The sequence below is a fragment of the Juglans microcarpa x Juglans regia genome, chromosome 5S (assembly GCF_004785595.1).
Source record: "Juglans microcarpa x Juglans regia isolate MS1-56 chromosome 5S, Jm3101_v1.0, whole genome shotgun sequence".
Classification (NCBI taxonomy): Eukaryota; Viridiplantae; Streptophyta; class Magnoliopsida; order Fagales; family Juglandaceae; genus Juglans; species Juglans microcarpa x Juglans regia.
In genome coordinates this window covers 9162512-9184308 of record NC_054603.1, presented here as the reverse complement: position 1 = coordinate 9184308, position 21797 = coordinate 9162512, and the positions used below count along the sequence as shown (strand labels likewise).

Sequence of the window (21797 nt, the reverse complement as noted above, 5' to 3'; positions counted from 1 at the left end):
GAAATCAATTCATTAATATTCATTTTCTTAACCATTACGTGAAAAAAAAATTAAAAATTAAAACTAAAAAGTCAACCGATCATTTTTATAATTTCAACTAGCGTTTTCCTTATACTCATAGTTGGTTTTTTTTTTTTTTTTTCTCGGCTTATACTAATAGGTGTTAGATGGAGGTACTTAATTTTAATTATAAGAAAAAGTCTATTCTTAAGTCGGTAAATTATTGAGATCTCAAATATAACTGTTGTGAGTTGGAAAAATCATGTGACATTTTGCAAATCACCAATTAACCCTGGATTATTGAATTTGCAATTAACCTTTATTTTATTGATGTAGTATATTTTAAGTAAATGTTCAGTTAAGTAAATAATATTTAAAAGTGAGATAGTCGTTTAAAATGTGTCATATTAATGTTTAACTTATATGTACTTACAACTTTATTTACAATTTTACATACAAAACTCATTTTATCAATTTTTTTTTTTTAAATTTCAAATTCCGAATTTCAAATTTCATAATCTTTAACTTACTAATAACTGACACGTGGAGTATTAATTTTTTTTATAAGTTTTTCTTAAATACAATTAGCGTTTCTAAAAAATATATAATGAAAATAACATTGTTCTCTAAAAATCATCTTGACCTTTCTCAAAATTATAAAAGAAGAATTATATTTTCAAGACGGTGTGCAGAGTATATCCATTTAAAAACACAATTAAACTAACTTAATCTAAACTAGCTAATAGTTACCAAAAATATCCATTTAAAAAAATTGCCTTCAAAACAACAAAACAACATAAACAACAAACAACAAAACACCTAATAATCATCATCTTCATATTAATCCAAGTATAAAAAGTCAATTTTCTAACAAATATAATTAAGCCGCACATCGTCATATTTGATTACAAAAAGTTTTCGAAAGTTTTAAATAAATTTAAAAATTTCAAACCAAACATATTTAAATATAAGATTTTATTCGTAAGATTTAAATTTCAAAATTCATCTCTCAAATCAAATTATGTTATATTGTGGATTGATGTAAATATCATAAAATAGCAGTATTCACTCACACAAACCTTAAGACAAAACTTATGTTAAAAGAAGTGAACTGCTATAAACACAAAAAGATTACACGAAATAAACTCAGAAACTGATGTGGTTTCATAGAATCCATTAGTTCTACTTTATAATAAAAATAATTTTACAATCTGATGTATCATATTAAGCCACCTCAATTTATGAATTTATTTTTATGCAATTTGTGGCTAAAGTATTTTTCTTAAAAAATATTTATTTTTTCTCTCATTTTTTAAAACTCAATTAATGATAGATATAAAATTTAAAAATTATCAAAATATTTCGTTATCAAAACGCAACATTATTTTTTAAGCGGAATAGAATAAAGAGATTAAAAGCAATTATCAACCAACGAGTAATGATATATGTACGATTAGTTCTTTTTACGACTTGTTATATAATTATGTTTTAAAAGTAGGGTATGAGTAATGATATATGTATAATTTTTTTATATAATCATATTTTAAATTGATGATATTTATATAAAACAACATTATTTTTATAAGTTATTTTATTAAAATTATATTCGTTAAAACAAACTTATGTCAAAAGTTATAAAAATAATTGTATACGAGGATATTTATATAAAATGATATTATTTTTATAAATATTTTATAAAATATCTCTTATTTAAAATATAATTATATAAAAATTTACAAAAATATTTGTATATCTGTCAATTTACCGGATTTATTATACAAACTCAAAGGAAAAATGCTAGATGTCCCGCTGGGGGTTGCTGGGGTCTAGGAATGTATTAGTATGTGTTTGTTTAAATTTTTTTATTATATAAATTTTTTTAACAATTTTAAACATTTTAAAAAAATTAAAAAAAATCATAATATTATTAAAAAGTATTTTCTTAATCACGAAGTAAAATAAAAAAATTATAAAAAATATTTTACTTCGTGATTAAGGAAATATTTTTTAGTAATTTTTTTTTTTACTTTCAGATTAAAAAAGTGTTTTTTTAATGATATTTTAAATTTATTTTATTTTTTAAAAATATTTAAAAATTTTAAAAAATCTATATAAAATATAATTTTAAAAAAACACGTATAAAAGAGTACTACACCCAGCCCCCAGCGGGGGATGTAGCATTGTCCAACTCAGAGAGAACGACGCGGTAGACAGAAGGCGTTAGCTTAGAGACACAGCATATGGCCCACACATGTGGACAGAACATTGCACAAGCAATAAGCCCGTGACGTTACGCCTCGAGTGCTCAGACATATGTTGCACGTGCTAGTTTTGAGTTTATTGGTTGGATAATATTAAGGTGCAGTTTTTAAAATAAATTATTTTTTTAATATTATTATCAGTTAAATAAAATATTATTTTTTAATATTATTATTATTTTAAAATTTAAAAAAATTGATGATAGTGTCAAAAAGTGCACAACAAACCAATGAGATGAATCGAATGTTGATACAGTATTTTTCGCGTTCATCAATAAAATAAATGATAAATAAATAAATAGATAAAAATAAATAAAAAAGAGAAACAAAAATTTATATGGTTCGGCATAAAAGCCTACGTCCAAGGTTGTTTGGGAGCAAAATCTATTATAATAGGTGATGATTTTATAATGTCTCACGGCTTCACATATCGTTCAATACAATTAAAAAATTTAGTTTCAGGATAGTCCCTCTAAAGAATTGGTGGAGAGTGCCTAGAGAGAGGCAGTCCGATTTGTTGAGGAGTTGCTCCTTATATAGCGGTTATTTCCTTAGAGTGATAGAATCCAACTTGACTTGTGATACTTTTAGCCAACTTCTTTGTCTCATTTCTTTCCTATTTTATCTCTTGGCTTTATCTCTTTCTTTAGTGATAGGTTTTCAAAGGGTTTGACCCAGTCAATTTAGTCCCTAACAGTTGAATTGTTTGTTATATTTTGTATAAAAATTAAAAAAAAATTATAATGATTAAATGATCGAGGATCAAGCTAGATCAAGCTTGTCCAAGTTTGTCTCTTCCATTATAATGATTATATCTCTTCCATTAATTGATCTAGCTTGTCCATGTTTGTAGTTTTAATTACCTTTTCTTTAGGATTAGATCAGATTCCTAATTATATGATCTGGATATATACGGTTAGCACACTAAGGGATCATTTGGATGTAGAAATTATCTCGTTTTATATCATCTTATTTCATTATTATAATTTTTTTAAATTTTTACATAAAATATAATAAACAATTTAAGTATTTTTTCAAATCTTAAAACAATAATAATATTAAAAAATAATATTCTAAAAATATTTTACAGTTTCTTCTACCAAAACCTCATCCCTTTTCTACCTCTTTCAAACCAAACACCACTGATTTATTTATTTAGTACTAATCAACTAAACGAAACAAAACTCATGGTAACTAATTAACTAGTTTATTAGTATATAACAAGGTGGGTTGAAAGTAAAAGTTGCAACGAACCAACAGGAATCCAGAAAGAGATCCGTGAAAAGAAGATCGATCAGGGCATGCAAGAAAATAAATTAAAAAATAAAAGATTTTTCATGGACGGAAAAGAGATCAGCTACAGATCAAACCCCAATAGGAGAAAGCTAGCAAATGGGGGCGCTTTTCGAAGAATGTTGTTGCTTGCTGATCTTCTTCTTCCACCTTGCACCTGCATGCATGCGAATAATTAATTGACAGAACCCTCTTGCTTAATGCGAATATTAGTGTTGATCACCAGCACGTGATGATCAGTACTCATGATTTCAGATTTTTTTGACTATCGAATAATACTGCATTGACATTGATGCCTTTTTTTGGCATCTTGCAGATAATTTTGCAGACTCGTTTCATAATGACTGCATTTATCCAATTCACACCATGAATTCGTTCCTATTAATTAAATATATGAGCAATTTACGTTAATAGATAGATTTCGCATAAAAACAAGTGAGTCTCAGTAAGAATGAAGAAGTTTTTTTTTTTTTTTTTTTTTTTTTTTTTTTTTTTTTTTTATACTTTTTATAATACAAAGACTGCAAAATACAAATCATGAGAAACCCATAATTAGTAGATGTTCTCTCATCAGGTTATGCATTCTTCCATTTGTCATAATCTCTCTCTCTCTCTCTCGCTCGCTCACACACACACACACGATATATGTGTGTGTGTATATATATATATATATATATATAGGCTAGCTATATATAGCGAGTACAGTTAAATATGGTATATCCTGCAGTATACCATCTTCTAGCCAGGCTAGGAGGTAGGGCAAGTGTTTTTAATTGGACGATAACGGTAGGTGTCTTAATTCGTAGGGCCGAAAAATAGATGAAGAAGAAGGGAAGATTAACGCCAGCCAATATTTCATTTGCTCCACAAGATTATTTCACGTTATCATGATGGGATCTCATGCAGAAGATTTCCAAGCATATCTTTCACGTGGAAGAACGTATAATGGACAGGCCGTTTCCTATCGAACTTTATATAAACTCTTCATGCCCATCGTCTACTGTATCTTAAACTAGCAAAGACTTCCATTAAGCTTGTTTTGTTGTTTTTTTTCTGCCACTTTCTCCTTAATTACTCAGTTTGAGACCTGCGAAGCCAAAAACCAGTACTTTTTTTCCCTCTACGTACCAAAGATGGATGCCTTCAATTTCAACCATGAACTCATGATGAAACACTCGTCTTCCTATAACACAAATAATCCACTAGACCCTGAGGAGTTCAGGCGTCAAGGCCACATGATCATAGATTTTCTAGCTGATTATTACTTGAATATCGAGAAATATCCTGTCCTTAGCCAAGTCGAACCAGGTTATCTCCGAAAACGCTTGCCAGAATCTACCCCATATAATCCTGAATCCATTGAAACCATTCTCCAAGACGTGCAGGACCATATACTTCCTGGTGTAACTCATTGGCAAAGCCCTAGCTATTTTGCTTACTTCCCATCCAGCGGAAGCATAGCAGGGTTTCTTGGCGAGATGCTATCCACTGGATTCAATGTGGTTGGCTTCAACTGGATTTCATCACCAGCTGCGACTGAGCTAGAGTCAATAGTCATGGATTGGCTCGGAGAGATGCTTCAGCTGCCCAAGTCTTTCCTTTTCTCGGGCAATGGTGGGGGCGTGCTACAAGGGACTACTTGTGAGGCCATTTTGTGCACACTCGTCGCTGCTAGGGATCAAATGTTGCGCCGCATTGGGAGTCAGAATATGGAAAAGTTGGTGGTCTATGGATCTGACCAAACGCATTGTTCACTTCAAAAGGCGGCACGGATAGCCGGAATCAACCCAAGTAATTTCAGAGCCATCAAAACCACCAAGCGCACGGCATTTTCGTTGTCCCCAGACTCCCTACGATCAGCCATTTGCAAAGATATTGATGCAGGCCTAATCCCTTTATTCTTGTGTGCCACTGTGGGGACAACTTCGACAACTGCAATTGATCCACTAGGGTCGTTATGCGATGTTGCCAAAGATTATGGCTTGTGGGTCCATGTCGACGCTGCTTATGCTGGAAGCGTCTGCATTTGTCCTGAGTTCCGACATGTCATTGATGGTGTTGAGGGTGCAAACTCTTTTAGCCTCAATGCACATAAATGGTTCCTAACCACTTTAGATTGCTGCTGCCTTTGGGTCAAGGACCCGAGCGCCTTGATAAAATCACTCTCAACAAATCCTGAGTACTTGAAGAATAAGGCAACCGATTCAAGGCAAGTAGTGGACTACAAAGACTGGCAGCTAACCCTAAGCCGAAGATTCCGATCTTTGAAATTATGGTTCGTGCTTCGAAGCTATGGCGTGGCTAAGCTTAGGGACTTTCTGAGAAGTCATGTTAACATGGCCAAGCTTTTTGAACGGTTTATCACATCGGACAAGAGGTTTGAAATTGTTGTCCCTAGAAGCTTTGCTGTGGTTTGCTTTAGGGTTTTGTCCCCAGGAATGGGTAAGGGCGCATCATACGCAAATGGTACTACTACAAATGGTCATACAAATGGCCACGTAAACGGTCATGCAAATGGGCACTTTAACGGTCATACAAATGGAAAGCGTGATGATCATGATGATCATAACTACATGAAAGAAGCAACTACAAATGAGGTCAACCGGAAGTTATTGGAGTCCATTAACAAGTCAGGCCGTGTTTTCATGACTCATTCCATGGTTGGCGGTGTGTTCGTGATAAGGTTTGCAGTTGGAGCAACTCTAGTGGAAGAAAAGCACGTTATCACGGCTTGGAAAGTGGTGCAGGAGCACGCAAATGCCATACTTATAAGCGAAAACTACTGAAAAATATGTTTTTGCTGCATGAATTAATTTGGGAGATCAGCGTGATATTGTTTGAAGCGAGAGATTAAGCAAATCTATGGATCAGTTAAAAATAAATCTACTAGAGTTTGAAGCTGCCGGTTATATATCTATATATTATTTTCCATTTTGTGTTGGTGTTATTAATTAAGTACCTTTGGGTCCTAATTGGTAATTAACCCCACTTCAGATTGTATTGATTTTTACTTGGCTATTTTAAATAGGTGGAGTTTGTTTGTTAATTTGAATGTCGCTTTCAACGCCTTAATTTGGTGAGCTTTCAGCTTCACCCCCTTTGTATTTGCAGCTTGAGCCGAGCGGCAAAAATTGATTATTTGTAATAAAAATGACTATTTATGTTAAGAATGAATTCATTTCGATGAGAAATTGTCATTTTTCTTAGCCGATCGTTTCTCGTACAACACAAACAACTCCGCATAGTTTGGGTTGTAAATGAATAACTAGTGCGTCAGAAAATTAACTTGTAGCAAAACGGGGAGACATTACTGATCAGTTAAAAAGCTGAAGCAAACCATGTGGGAAAATCATGAGAAATAGAAAACTTGTGGCAAGACGTGCATGATGTCTATGTAAGGCGACAGAGATGGTGCTGCCGGGTTTTAGAATTGGGGCGAGAAAATCAGTAAAAAAGGCAAAAATACCACAGATATGGGCGGTCCCATCCTGGGAGGGAGGAGCTGGAGATTCAAAACTTGATGGAGGGTAGAAAATTTGGAGATCCACCGGAAATGAGAGAGATCTAGCTAGGACATGATGGGAATACCGGCGACCAGAAATGAGAAAGAAGGCCTGGACGGGAGAAAGAGTTCCTGAGTTTGAAATTCAGGCCTAATGATCCCGTGCGTATCTGCCCTAGATGTGCCATCTCTGTGTACAACGTACGTATCTCTAGCTATATATAATATGATTATCATTAATTATGAAGTCTTTTTCAGTGGACATGCATTGTGCACTTCCGAAATTTTACTTGTTTTGATTTGAGAAAACGTGAATATAGAACTATTTGGAGTTTATCCGTCGTCATATGTATTTTAAATTTAATCATTTTTTTAAAAATATAGTTTTAAAATTTAAACATTTTAAAACTAAAAATATTATTTATTTATTTATTTTATATTAAAATTAAAGGAAGTAAACAGTAAGCATAGACTGAATTGTAACACCTCGTATTTTAGTATATTTTTATTGAAGGATTACTTTTATTAATTCAAAAATTTATTCTCTTGTTTTAAAATTATCGGATTTTTAAATGGTTTATTTTTATGATCTTTAAAATGTGAAAACTAATTTGATATATTTCCATAATATTAATTATTGTTCATTGTTTAAATTAATTTTTATTTTAAATTAGTTTATTGTTGGATTTAATTATTTTATTTTCATTTTATCATTACGTTTAAATTATTTTAATTGACTTGTTGTTTTAAAATCTTTTTCGTTGGATCATTTTTGTGACCCAGGATTGGACCTCATTTATTTCTCTCATTTTTTTTCTTTCCTCTTTTCTTTTTTCCCTTTTCTCTTTTCTCTTTTTCTTCTTTCTTTTTCTCCTTTTCTTTTTCCTCCCCTGCTTCTCTTCCCGCGCGAAGGCTCTCTCTCCCTCTCTTCCTGTGCGTTGCTTCTCCTCCACCCAGCCACCGCCGCGCCCCGCCGTGTACCTCACCGCCCAGCCCACAACCTTCCCCACCCTCCGGCGACCACCCCCCTCAAAGCTCAGCCTCCCTTGCGCCACCATTTGTCCCCACGCTCAACACGAAGCCGTGGCCTTCCTTGTGCTCCAGCACCGCCGTCGCGTCACCTCCGGCCACCATTTCTTCATCACTTCATTCCTAACCTCCTAGCAACCTAACCCACCCATAGCCAGCCCACCACCACCATTAGCTTCACGACATTCCTAAGCCCTATCCTATTAATTTCAGATCTTGGTTTGTCTCCGTTCAAAAGTAGATTTTTGAGACCCATGGCTACAATGCATTTTGCACTATTCCGTTGCTGTGCCATTGCTTCTTGCACCTTCGTGATCATTCGAAAATTATTATATAGCACTGTAAGTATTTTTCCAAATAACTTTCATGATTTAAATGTATTTTTGTACTAACTCATTTTATCTGTGAACTGGTTGGTTATGCCGGACTGAGTCCGAAGAGTACGGAGGTCGGATGGATTGGAGGATGGAGTTGTTTATGTGATGTGAAAAGCTACTTACAACCGACCTTGCGCAACCTTATACAACCAACGCTCCTTTTGATGAGAACTTAACCAAACAGACTTGACGTGCATTATTGTAAGATTCGAAACGTGCGAAAAAGAAAATCGGTCAACTCCTCTGTAAGCCCAACACTTCCACCCGTTCACCTCTGCACAGCGCAACTCCACGCTACTGCCAAAGCCGTGAGCGGCCCCATGCAGTGCACCCAACTCCACAACCTTGCACCTGCATCCACACGAAGCCGAGTTTTGGAGGAAGCACAAGAAGGAAATCAGTGGCAATGCGAGAGCGCTGAGACGGCTGAAGAATGCGTCCGAGATAGCCAAGAGGGCGCTGTCTTCGACGATGCAGACTACCATAGAGATCGATTCTCTGTACGAAGGGATTGATTTCTACACGACGATCACGAGGGTGAGGTTTGAGGAAATGAACATGGATTTATTCCTGAAATGTATTGAGACGGTGGAGAAATGCCTGCGAGATGCGAAGATTGACAAGGGCCAAGTTCATGACGTGGTTCTTGTAGGCGGGTCCACGAGGATTCCCAAAATTCAGAACATGTTGCAGGACTTTTTCAATGGGAAGGAGCTTTGTAAGAGTATTAACCCCAATGAAGCTGTGGCTTACAGTGCTGCAGTTCAGGCTGCGATTCTGACCGGCGAAGGGAGCGAGAAGGTGCAGGACTTGTTGCTGCTCGATGTCACGTCACTTAGTCTTGGTGTCGAAACTGCTGATGGTGTTATGACAACTCTGATTCCCAGGAACACGACGATTCCGACGAAGAAAGAACAGATTTTCTCTACGTATTCAGATAATCAACCTGGGGTTTTGATCCAAGTCTATGAAGGAGAGTGAGCTCGGACCAAGGACAACAATCTTCTCGGCAAATTCAAGCTCTCGGGCATCCCTCTAGCACCCAGAGGGGTTCCTTAGATCAATGTCACCTTCGACATAGACGCGAATGGAATTTTGAATGTCACGGCAGAGGAAAAGACAGTTGGTGTGAAGAACAAGATCACCATCACAAACAAGAAGGGAAGGCTAAGCACAGACGAGATTGATAAACTGGTGCGAGATGCAGAGAAGTACAAGGTACAGGATGAGGAGGTGAAGAAGAAGGTGGACGCAAAGAACGCGCTGGAGAACTACGCGTATAACATGAGGAACACGCTGCGGGATGAGAATATAGCGAGCAAGTTGGACCCGACAGACAAGGAGAAGATCGAGAAGGCGGTGAATGAAGCATTAGAGTGGCTGGAGAAGAACCAGTTGGCGGAAGTGGACGAGCTCGTGGACGAGGTGAAGGAGCTAGAGGGGATATGCGGTCTTGTCATTGCTAAGATGTATCAGGGTGGTGGTGGTGGTGGAGATATGCCACTCGGTGGCGGCATGCCTGGTGGTGGCTATGGTGGCGGCGTCAGCATCTCAACTGGTTCAGGTTCAGGTTCAGGACCAAGGCCGAAGATTGAAAATGTTGATTGAGGTTAAAGGTTGAGGTTTATTTACTTATGTAAGTGGCTGCATCTGCATGGGGTTTGCTTTTAATTCTGTCTCTTTTTGGTCGAGTCTATCTATGTCTAGTTATATGTAAAGGTTGTAATGTTGGGTTTTCTAGTTTTATTAGCCTCAAACGGTGGTGGTGTTGGTTAACACCGAGAGGACGTGGGGTGCTTTGAGTGGGAATAATTCACGTGAAGTCTGTTTGGGGTAAGTTCTCATCAAAAGGAGTGCCGGTTGCATAAGGTTGCGCAAGGCCGGTTGTAAGTAGCTTTTCTCTTATGTGATTGGATTGTGTTGACATTGTTGGTTGTTGGATATTGGTGTCATATCTTGTTCATTGCATTTGCACGCATGTTCATGTTTGTAACTGAAAACTGAGTTTTCGCATGATTGCATACATGTTCATGTATTTATTTGAAAACTGAGTTTTCATGTGCAAAATGATTTGAGTATGTTTGAAATAATTGGATTGACTGGTTTTAGAAAAAGGAAAAGAGACTGTAGGGATGGTGGTATAGTTCTGCCTACGATTCCTGCCTATGGTGCACGCGGTAGGGATGGTGGTGTAGTCCCGCCTGTGATTCCCGCCTACGGTGCACGCGGTAGGGATGGTGGTAAGCAGGGGTGGTGGTATAGTCCCGCCTGTTATTCCTGCCTACAGTGCTCTGATAAGTATCTTTTGTGTGAAAAAGAACTGTAGGGATGGTGGTAAGCAGGGATGGTGGTATAGTCCCGCCTGCGATTCTCGCCTCCGGTGCACGCGGTAGGGATGGTGGTAAGCAGGGATGATGGTGTAGTCCCGCCTGTGATTCCCGCATACGGTGTACGCGGTAGGGATGGTGGTAAGCAGGGATGGTAGTAGAGTTCCGCCTACAGTGTCCGATAAATGATTTTGTTGTCTGTTTATGATTTAATGGTTACGAGCACCATTTTCTGGAAAAATGGTTGGTTTATTGATTTGGGTCATTTTTTTGAAAAAATGGTGGGAAAATGTTTTTAAGGAAATATTTTGGGTCAAATGGGATTTTGGCGTGTGTTGGAAAATCATCATTTTCGGAAAAAATGAGGTTTTGGGATCTTTTTGTTGGTTGCATTAATGCGTTTTAATCTCGAGAGTTGTTTAGATCATTACTTACCTGTGGTACCATTTTATGGTATCGCAGATTTGATGCAGATGAGGATGATGAGCCTTAGGCTTTGGCTCCGTTGGAGGAGTAACCTGGAGTTGCCCTCGTGTGTCGAGATTCATCTTATTACTCATTTATGTATTTTCCTTTTGTAATATATTTTGGGATGACTGTATAACTTTTTAAAGATAATTTGTTTTGAATATTTGTATTTAAATTTCTGGTACTTAGTTGACTTATTTATATTATCCGCTGCGACTTTTATTGTGCACTTTTGCATGTTGCATACATTTGAGCACATTTCGTTGGGATGCGTGACTGTGTTGTCATCATCCCGATGTCACGATTCCCGTATTTTTGTACGTGGGAGTCGGGACTTCATACTGAAAGTGAAGGTGCCTGTGCTGACATGCAAAACCCTAATAAAAATGCTGAATGCAACCGATGGGGGAATCGCAGCGTAACCGTATCCTACGTGGTTTAATGAAACGGTTCATTTCATTCGGGATATGCATCCCACGAAGACCCTTCGCCCGTTCCCCTTGTGATCTCCCTCGAAGCTTTTCCCCTTCTCCTTCTCCCATCCACTTCACCGTTTCTTCTCCTCTGATTTTCTTCATCTCCATCTTCGCAAGATCCTCTGACTTTCAATTAGATCAGGCGTGTTGGGACATGAATCCAAACTGGTGGGCTTTTATACCAAGAGGCTCTGCAACATGGTAGGGTTTTAGCAATTAAACATTGCCTCTTGGAAGATTTCTTGCAAGGCGCCAGCCGAGAATAAATTGGCAATGGACGCTGAAAGCGGCTGGAAATTGACATCGCCATCGTAGCCCTGGATGGGTTGAAACTGAATAATGCTTCGATAGAGAGGTGGCCCCGAGCAGCAGGTTTGCAGTGCCGGAAGTGACAGCTTGCTTTAACAGGGAAACCTTCCTTCTAGAAGTTGGACGACACACCTCATAGACCTGCGAGCTTGTTTTACAAGCTATTTTTTTGAACCGGGTTTGAGGGTGTATGCTATACCTTGTGAACTGTGGCTTCCTAACTAGGTCTGAGCGGAAGAAGAAGATAAACGGGAAGAAATGAAGTTAAGCGAAATTTGGTGGGAGAGGTAGGCAAAGAAGAAGGACTCTCAGACTCCAAATAAAGACGGACTAGGATCAAATTGCAAACAAGAAACAAGATGGGTTTTAAGAAGAGCTTCGAAACGCAGAGAAGAAGGGAAGCTGTTTAGTAGGCCACTCGAAAGTCAAGTCATTGCAGGTTTGAACTGGATATGTTCTGTGAACAAAACAACCTCACTTCACCTTTCTTTGATTCTTTCAGTACGAGGGAGAGCTACATGTCCGAGTCCACAAAAATCATTCCTATACTCAGATTCCTCACTTTCTAGTTCGCATTCCAAGTTTTTCAATCTCACTTCACCTTTCTTTGGTTCTTTCAGTATGAGGGAGAGCTCGGTGGTGAACATGGTGTTGATGGTGCTGCACATTTTGTTCATAGCGTTCGTGGTACTGGTGGGATTCTGGCAAGGAGACTAGAGGAACTTCATCGAACTCGGCGACCCGGAACACCACCTATCTAGGTTCTTTCCTTTCGAGGTTTCGTGCATTTTCGAAGGGGCAGATATGGTCTATCTCAGGCCTCAGTTATATAGGATGCGACGACGAAGACGAAGATGCCTTCCACGAAATTTCTCTCATTTTATTTTTAATGTTTCATTTGATTTCTTCCCCCCTTTTTTTTTTAATTTTTTTCTGGCTGAGTGGCACATCCGATTCCCCGACGGTTTCCCACCCCAGTTGTCTGTAGCAGAATTGAAACCCTAAACTTCAAAGGCTACGTACTTTAATTTGCGCCGACGTTACCACCTTGCACGAGGTACCAGTCCGTCCTCATAGGCATAATTGTGTTTTTGACTAATGCTAGTTAAAGTAATTTTGTAAAAAAAGTAGTTTTTATTAATAAAGAATAATTTGTTTATATTTTTTTTTAGATGAGATTTACTTTTTGTTAAAGGTTTGTATTATCTCGGGCTTGTAAAAATTATTTTTTTAATTTATTTTATAATTAATTTTGTAATTATATTTTAAAATAAATATTTGCATAAACTGATATTATTTAATAAGTTATTTTTATAAAAATATTCTACATTTAAAATGTAATAATATAAATAATAATTACAAATTAGATAAAATTATCCTTCTTTTTAATAAAATCTTAAAATGAAAAAAGAAGAGTGAAAATTAATATAAATTATAATCCCGTATGAGAATGAAAAAAATATAATTAAGTATGGATTATGATTCACTTACAACTCTTTTAAAATTATTTTATTACTCATTTTAAATCAACTATTATAATTATGCCACTTCATTTATTTTTTTTAATTATACATAAATATATATATATATATATATATATATATATATATATATATATATACCTCTCATTTTAAATAAAATTATAAAATGATTATAGACTAGTAGTAAAGTACGTAACGTGACTTTACAGCTTGGGTTTTTCGTCATTTGGTCATGGCTCATTGATGAAGTTGTATTTTTCTCCCAACTGATCTCTAGTCTCCGCAGTTGTGATCTGGCTACCCCATTGTTTGGTATTTAACTTTATATTTACAAGAATATGATATTCTAATATATATATATATATATATATGTAGTTATAGAGATGACTAAATTCCTAATATTTTCTATGTTGCTTGAATCATTATTAATATAAATATATCATTGTTATATGCATATATAAACTATATAAATATATTTACAAAAACTAAAAGATTATTTGCAAAATTTATAAATAAAGAAATAAGATTTAATATTATAAATAGAAAAGTTCTATTTATATATTATTCTTTTAACATGTTTTATGTGGTATCAAATAATTGGTCAAGAAATTAAGCATAACAAATAATACTTCTCAATCATTTCATACTACATCATGAGATGATAGGAATATAGTGGTAAAAACTTATATATTGTGATGAGTAATATTACTCAAATAAATAAACTATGTTATCAAGATAAAGTTGAGCATGAGCAAGCTTGAATAATAAAGAGTTGCTAGTGAACGTGAAAATGTAACTCGAAGAAAAGATCGAGTTTGAAACATATTCAAATAAAATTTAAACAAGTAAGGCTTGTCTCGTTTTGTTATATAGATGAGATAAGAAGAAATGAGATAAAAGTTAAAAGTTAAATAAAATATTGTTATAATATAATTTTTTAATATAACATTTATTTTGAAATTTAGAAAAGTTGAATTGTTTATTATATTTTGTGTGTAAGTTTGAAAAAATTATAATGATTATATAAAATGAGATAAGATGATTTGATTTGTATAACCAAACTATGCCTAATCATCCCCTACTCACTCGAATTCGACTCGTTTACACGTTACATTCCTACCTTTTCTAGCTTCCCAAATCAACTTCATGCGCAGTCTCGTCTACATGCCTCTCTATTCCTCCTGTCTTCTCAGTCTTTCCTTGGGCTAGGTTTATCTCACTTGGGACTTTTTCCAAAACCAAGGGCTTCTTGGGCTTTGATTAGGTCTGCTGAGCCCATTGGACCTGTTCTAGTTTGCTCCAGCTCGATATCAAAAGTCATTGTTTTTACACACGAATTCCATCGGCGTGAGAACCGGAGCAGCCGCTCCTATTTATACCCTCTCGTTTGAATCCCGTCTAAACCCTAAGTTGTCAAATTCTGGTTTCTCAAGAATTTACTATCTTCAAGTAGGTAAAATGGCTTACCGAAGTCTATAACTAAGAACACCTGAAACTTGAAAAGCTACCATTTTTCATGCATGCAAACATAATCTGATGCACTCGAGGCATGCCTGCATTGGTCCGCTTGCATTCTTTAGAACCAACCTTACCTCACAACCTAAGCAACAACTTCTCAAAGCCGAGACCAACTTGCCCAGAAAATCTTGTGCCACACTTTCTCAAGAAATGCATTAATCTCTTGCAGTTATGTACCTCCTCCATATTCAGACTCAAGCAAATCCATGCCTTCTCGATCAGACATGGCGTCCCACCATCCAACCCAGACATGGGCAAGCACCTCATATTCACCATTTTCTCCGGCCCTCTCATCTCCCATGTCTTATGCCCAGCATATATTTTCGAAACTCCAGGGTCCCAACATTTTCACACGGAATACCATGATTAAAGGCTATGCTGAGAGTGCAAACCCAAGGCCAGTGTGATACGACGGCTGGAAGAGAAGAGATGCACGAAGGGACTGAAGGACTTTGGAAGTGAACTGGAAACAAGAAACCCAAAGTGCCTAAGTGTTGTCCTTTTGGTCGTGGGTTACCGTAGAGAATGAAGGCTGATGGACCGGGTAGTGAAGAGGCCTGTTAGGCTTAATCATACGGAAGAGTCATGGGCTCATTTACGGGCCATACTATGTTATATTCTGTCAATTATCTAGTTTAATATTGTAAGGGCCTGCGGCCCAGTTAATTAGGGACCTTAGAGTAATTTATATGCTACAGTATATGAGGTCACTGTACGAGACTTGACCTATCTTTAGAATATTTCTACCATGTTCACTATTCCTGTGGATGCGCTTTCCCTCGAAAAAAGTATTGCTATTGTTGATCTATTACAATCCATATTTCCCCTATTTCCATATTATATTACAAGTATATTACAAGTGGTATTAGAGCCATGTTCCCGCCTGTAGATAACAAAGGAATCACCAAGGTTGAACCCGAAGAGGTGCTGAATCGAAGGCTTAAAAAGGTAAAGAACAAACCTTTAGTTGAAGTATTGGTTCGGTGGCAAGGTCAGTCCACAGAAGAGGCGTCGTGGGAGATGCGCCACCAGCTCTATGAAGACTTTCCCCACCTTGTGGATAAGGTTTTTTGAAGGAGAGGGGAGTTGTGATACGACGGCTGGAAGAGAAGAGACACACGAAGGGACTGAAGGACTTTGGAAGTGAATTGGAAACAAGAAACCCTAAGTGCCTAAGTGTTGTCCTTTTGGTCGTGGGTTACCATAGAGAATGAAGGCTGATGGACCGGGTAGTGAAGAGGCCTGTTGGGCTTAATCATACGGAAGAGTCATGGGCTTATTTACGGGCCATACTATGTTATATTCTGTCAATTATCTAGTTTAATATTGTAAGGGCCTGCGGCCCAGTTAATTAGGGACCTTAGAGTAATTTACATGCTACAGTATATGAGGTCATTGTACGAGACTTGAACTATCTCTGGAATATTTCTACTGTTCACTGTTCCTGTGGAGGCGCTTTCCCTGGAAGAAAGTATTGCTACTATTGATCTATTACAATCCATATTTCCCTTATTTCTATATTATATTACAAGTATATTACAGCCAGCGGTTGAACTGTACTATCAAATGCATATGTCCTCCATATATAGAACCTGACACACACATACCCTTTTCTTCTGAAGGCTGTAGCTAAGTTGACTGCTGTTAGAGAGGGAGAAAAGATATATTCCATTGCTGTAAAAAATGGGTTTGAGTCGTTGGTTTTTGTTCAGAACTCATTGGTTCATATGTACGCTTCTTGTGGGCATGCCGAGTGTGCACACAGGATGTTTGAGTTAACGCCTGAAAAAGATCTTGTGGCTTGGAATTCTGTCATTAATGGGTATGCTCTTAATGGGATGCCCAATGAGGCTCTGACCCTTTTCAGGGAAATGGGTTTCGAGGGTGTTCAGCCGGATGGATTCACTATGGTGAGTTTATTGTCTGCTTGTGCTGAGCTTGGAGCTTTGGCATTGGGGAGGAGGGCCCACGTGTATATGTTTAAAGTTGGTTTGAGTGCCAACTTGCATGCTAATAATTCCCTCTTGGACCTCTATGCAAAGCTTGGAGTATTAGAGATGCGCAAAAAATATTTGATGAGATGAAGGAAAGGAATGTGGTTTCTTGGACATCTTTGATAGTTGGGTTGGCTGTTAATGGGTTTGGTAAGGAAGCACTTGATCTTTTCAAGGATTTGGAAAGAGAGGGGTTTGTGCCAACTGCAGTAACTTTTGTTGGGGTCCTTTATGCTTGTAGTCATTGTGGAATGGTGGATGAGGGGTTTAATTATTTTGAGAGGATGAAAAAGGAATATGGCCTTGTGCCTAGGATAGAGCACTACGGCTGCATGGTTGATTTGTTGGGTAGGTCAGGCAAGGTGAAAGAAGCATATGAATATATTCAAAACATGCCATTGCAGCCCAATGCCGTTATTTGGAGGACCTTGTTGGAGCATGCACGATTCATGGACATTTGGCTCTTGGGAGGTTGCAAGAGCCCAGCTCCTAGAATTAGAGCCTGGGTATAGGGGGGATTATGTACTCCTCTCAAACCTTTATGCAGCACAGCGTCATTGGTCAGATGTGCAAAAGTTGAAGAGGACAATGCTTACAGAAGGGGTGAGGAAAACTCCTGGATATAGCCTTGTTGAGTTAGGAAATAAGGTTTATGAATTTACAATGGGTGATAGATCTCAACCTCAAAGTGAGGATATATACGCAATGCTTGCTGAGATCACAAAGTTGTTGAAATTGGAAGGTTATGTGCCTCACACAGCAAATGTGCTTGCAGACATAGAGGAGGAGGAAAAGGAAAATGCTTTGTCGTATCATAGCGAGAAAATTGCAATAGCTTTTATGCTCATCAATACAGCACCGGGGACCCCAATTAGAGTTGTAAAGAATTTGAGAGCTTGTGCAGATTGCCATTTGGCTATCAAATTCATATCCAAGGTTTTCAAGCGAGAGATTGTTGTGAGGGACTGTAGTCGGTTTCACCATTTCAGAAATGGTTCTTGTTCTTGTCAGGATTATTGGTAACTATTGGTCAATTCATGTGAAAGATCGGGTGAAGCTAGTACAGCAATGTTTGCGGGATGCATGCCAACATTGGAGCAAGTCGGATGATAGTCGATGCCTCCTTGCATGCATGCTTGTGCTCATGAGATTACACAAAAATAAATTCACAAACTGACGTGACTTTACGTGATCCATTAGATTTACTTTATAATAAAAATAATTTTATAATCTGACATACTGCATCAAGTTATGTTAATTTATAAATTTATTTTTATATAATTTTTTTATAATTAAAGTATTTCTCTTTTGTAATACATTCACCTTGATTTTCAACGACGAGTACGCATGCCAGATCACCAATGGATAAGTCAAAGATTAGTCCCCCAATTTTATGTCGTATTGATCACGTACTATTTTGTTTCTTTCATCTATCCGCATCATTATTTAATCCAATAACGTATTCCTAAACTTAAACTGGATCGTTAAGAACACGTGTACTTTTTATATGTGATGACGTGATATGCCAATATATATTAAGGTTATGGTCTATAAAAACAATTAAGGTTATGGTCTATAAAAACAAAATTCTATTTTTAGCTAAAATATATTAAAACAATGAAATTGATTACTTGATCATAAAATATATTTTTTTTATGAGCAAATTGCACTAAACTGAAAGTAGAGGCACAAGGAGTCTCCTTGGAGTGCACTAGCTAACAAATGCTTTCATTAAAGTGCTTGCGGTAGTTTAAAAGGAAAAAAAAAAGTAAAAAGACAAAAAAAAAGAAAAATAGAAAAAAGAAAAAGAGTAATGGATCAAATGTTCTTGCCCTTCTTTCTTAGCAAAGTTAAAAGAGGGATTGCGCTGAGCAATTTAGGTTCTGTTTGAATAGTGAAATAAGATGAGATGATTTTAGATAAAAATTGAAAGTCGAATAAATTACTGTCAGAATATTATTTTTTAATATTGTTATTGTTTTAAAATTTAAAAAAATTTAATTGTTTATTATATTTTGTGTAAAAATTTAAAAAAATTATAATAATGAGATGAAATGAGATAAAATCGATTTTATACTCAAATGGGACCTTATTGTTATTCATTAAAAGGTTGTAATTATTGACCACAACCGAAGTACTACAAACAATTTAAGAAATCATGCTTTAATCATAAAAGGAAATTTATAAAAAAAATAAACTTAGGTTTGATTTAATATATCTGATTGTTAATTATTTTTATTATAAAATATATCTAACTTATTACATAAAATTATATGATCAATTCATTAATTTATTTTTATAAAATCCCGATGCACCATTGAGACATCTTTTATTGGAGGTTTTTACTTTTACTGTTTTCGTGTTCGCATTTAGAGAAAACAGAAACACGACAAAATATGTAAAGGGAAAACATCATACCAGCCCAAAAAAAAAAAAAGAAAGGGAAAATGATGTTGTTGTGACTTTTCTCGTGCTACATCAATGGTGGGGGTAGCAATGTATTTTGCAAAGAAAAATGCTGTCTCAAGAATGAGGTTTTTTTTTTTTTTTTTTTTAATGTTAAAGTAAAAATTATTTTAATGATATTGTGAATTTTTTTTTTAAATATTAAAACGAATTAAAACAATGCATAAAAAAAAAAAAAAGCAAAATAAAAGAAAAGGGAAAATGGCGGTGGGTGTATCATGTTGCAGTGTCCTTTCCCATAGCTCAAAACACAAACTATCTGATACCTTTTTCTTTCCTTAGCATCGTCGTTTGGAATTTGGATGGCAATGTCGTGCTTTTACACATGTTCTACCTTTATTTATTTTTATTTTTATTTTTTGAAATAGCCGATTTTCCTCGATCGATGGAATTATTTATGTGAGACATACGGAACATGGCATACTCTTTACCTTTATCCCACTTTATTTTATGTGATAATTATCAGCCAACTCCTGTTCTTGAAAATTATTGATACTTTACCAAACGAAAAATAAAATTGTTAATATATATATATATATATATATATATATATATATATATATATAAAATAAAGTACTACTGTCAAGATCTAAACTAGCTAGATCTCTTTGAGGAGGATTTTTCTTTTTATTTCGATTTAAACAACACTCCCAGCTCCCTGCAGCAGGCTCCCCCTACATATCACTTAAGGTAAAACCACACCAACTTTCTCAGAAAGAAAAACCTCTCACATTAATAATGGACTCTCCACCTCCACCTCCAGTGCCACCGCCACCGCCACCTCCACCTCCACCCCCCCTCATCTACCCACGGAGCAGTACAGGAATTGGTTGGATCTGCCCTAGGAAGTGACGGAGTCTATCCTCAAGAGGCTTAGCGTCATCGAGATCCTAACCAGTGCGCAAAAAGTGTGCTTGCTCTGGCGTAACATCTGCAAGGGCCCCTCCATGTGGCGCACCCTCAACATGGGCTACATCCAAGACTCATGGGACATGCCCTATGACCTCGAAGATATGTGTCGCCACGCCGTCGATCTCAGTTGTGGCCAGTTGGTGGGGATCAAAGTCGGCAGCTTTTGCACCGATAATCTCCTAAAGTACATCACTGGGAGGTAGTATATTTTTTTTAATCTTTTTGATCTTCATGTATATTTTAATTCTTATGTTATTTTCCAATATTGTTGTTTGGCCTTGATTTGGTGGGGACTCATTTGTTTTGCCCTAATTTTACTGCATTTAATTTTTCACAGTTCAAGTGAGCTCAGATATCTTGGACTTTTAAGGTGCTGGAAAATTTCGGATAAGGGATTTAGTGAGGCAGCTGCAAATATTCCATTATTGGAGGAGCTTGAACTTTCATACTGTTCAACGACACAAAATTTTCTAGAAGCTGTTGGCCGCAGTTGTCCCCATTTGAAATCACTCAAATTGAGAAGTGAGGTTTATTGGGGAGATAATCCTTTCACAGGGTGTGATCTTTCGGCTGTTGCTATTGCAGAGAACATGCCTGGATTAGTCAGCCTCCTCCTTGTTGGGAATAAGTTGACTAATGATGGTTTGCAGGCCATACTTGATGGTTGTCCTGACCTTCAATCACTGGAACTTTGGCGTTGTCGCCATGTCTTTATGGAAGGGGATTTCGGAAGAAAATGTTCTGAACGGATAAAAAACTTGCAGTTTCACTATTTTAGTGACCAAGAATTTGAGAAAATACTGGAAGATAGTGGATATTATGATTACGACTATGACAACGACTATGACAATTTTGGGCTTGAATATATAGATGATTGAGTAGTACTCATGAATTTCTTTGCGTAATATATGCATTTGTTTTAAATTAGTCGCTTGTACGTACGAACGTGTGCCGTAATTTCTTGATTTTTGAGTCAGCTTTGTGCTGCTATTAATTAACTATTGGCTACCGGTAATGTTTTTAGCTTGTTATTGATATTACTAAGAGAATGCTTTATATCATGAGTAATGCTTCGTACCATTGCATCCCTTTTACATATGGAAATAAATGATTGGAGATGAGTTGATTTGCTTTACTTGTAGATCAATCATGATTTATTGTTGCAATTCATGAAATATTGTGGGATAATGTTACAAAGATGTTTTTACGACTAATCAATCATGATATGTTGGTATATATTAATTAGCCGCGAGAGCATGATGCATGCATGCTTGGCGCTATATATACCCCAACGTGGTTTCGTTGATTGCTTTATTGGTAATTATATATTAACGTACTGATACAAATTTATTTCTTGAAATGGCACTAAATCCAACGTACGAACCGA

The 21797-nt window shown here is 36.4% G+C and overlaps 3 protein-coding genes and 1 pseudogene across 3 annotated transcripts; all 4 read left to right on the top strand.

Annotated features, from left to right (window-relative positions):
* Positions 1-4510: 4510 nt before the first annotated feature.
* Positions 4511-6337, top strand: LOC121267854 (tyrosine decarboxylase-like). Its single transcript, XM_041171944.1, has one exon. The coding sequence runs from the start codon at positions 4685-4687 to the stop codon at positions 6335-6337; it is 1653 nt and encodes a 550-aa protein (XP_041027878.1). The 5' UTR covers positions 4511-4684.
* Positions 6338-6959: 622 nt separating this feature from the next.
* On the top strand, positions 6960-10067 carry LOC121267071 (annotated as a pseudogene).
* A 4816-nt stretch (positions 10068-14883) lies between these two features.
* On the top strand, positions 14884-18101 carry LOC121267853 (pentatricopeptide repeat-containing protein At4g21065-like). The gene is given in 7 exon segments (XM_041171943.1): positions 14884-15324; positions 15326-15439; positions 16581-16631; positions 16634-17084; positions 17087-17461; positions 17464-17496; positions 17499-18101. Coding segments are annotated over 7 exon segments (1836 nt in total). The 5' UTR covers positions 14884-15069; the 3' UTR covers positions 18056-18101.
* Positions 18102-20073: 1972 nt separating this feature from the next.
* LOC121267855 (putative F-box/LRR-repeat protein 23) lies at positions 20074-21425 on the top strand. The gene is made up of 2 exons (XM_041171945.1): positions 20074-20609; positions 20748-21425. The coding sequence occupies exons 1-2, from the start codon at positions 20446-20448 to the stop codon at positions 21286-21288; spliced, it is 705 nt and encodes a 234-aa protein (XP_041027879.1). The 5' UTR covers positions 20074-20445; the 3' UTR covers positions 21289-21425.
* Positions 21426-21797: the final 372 nt, after the last annotated feature.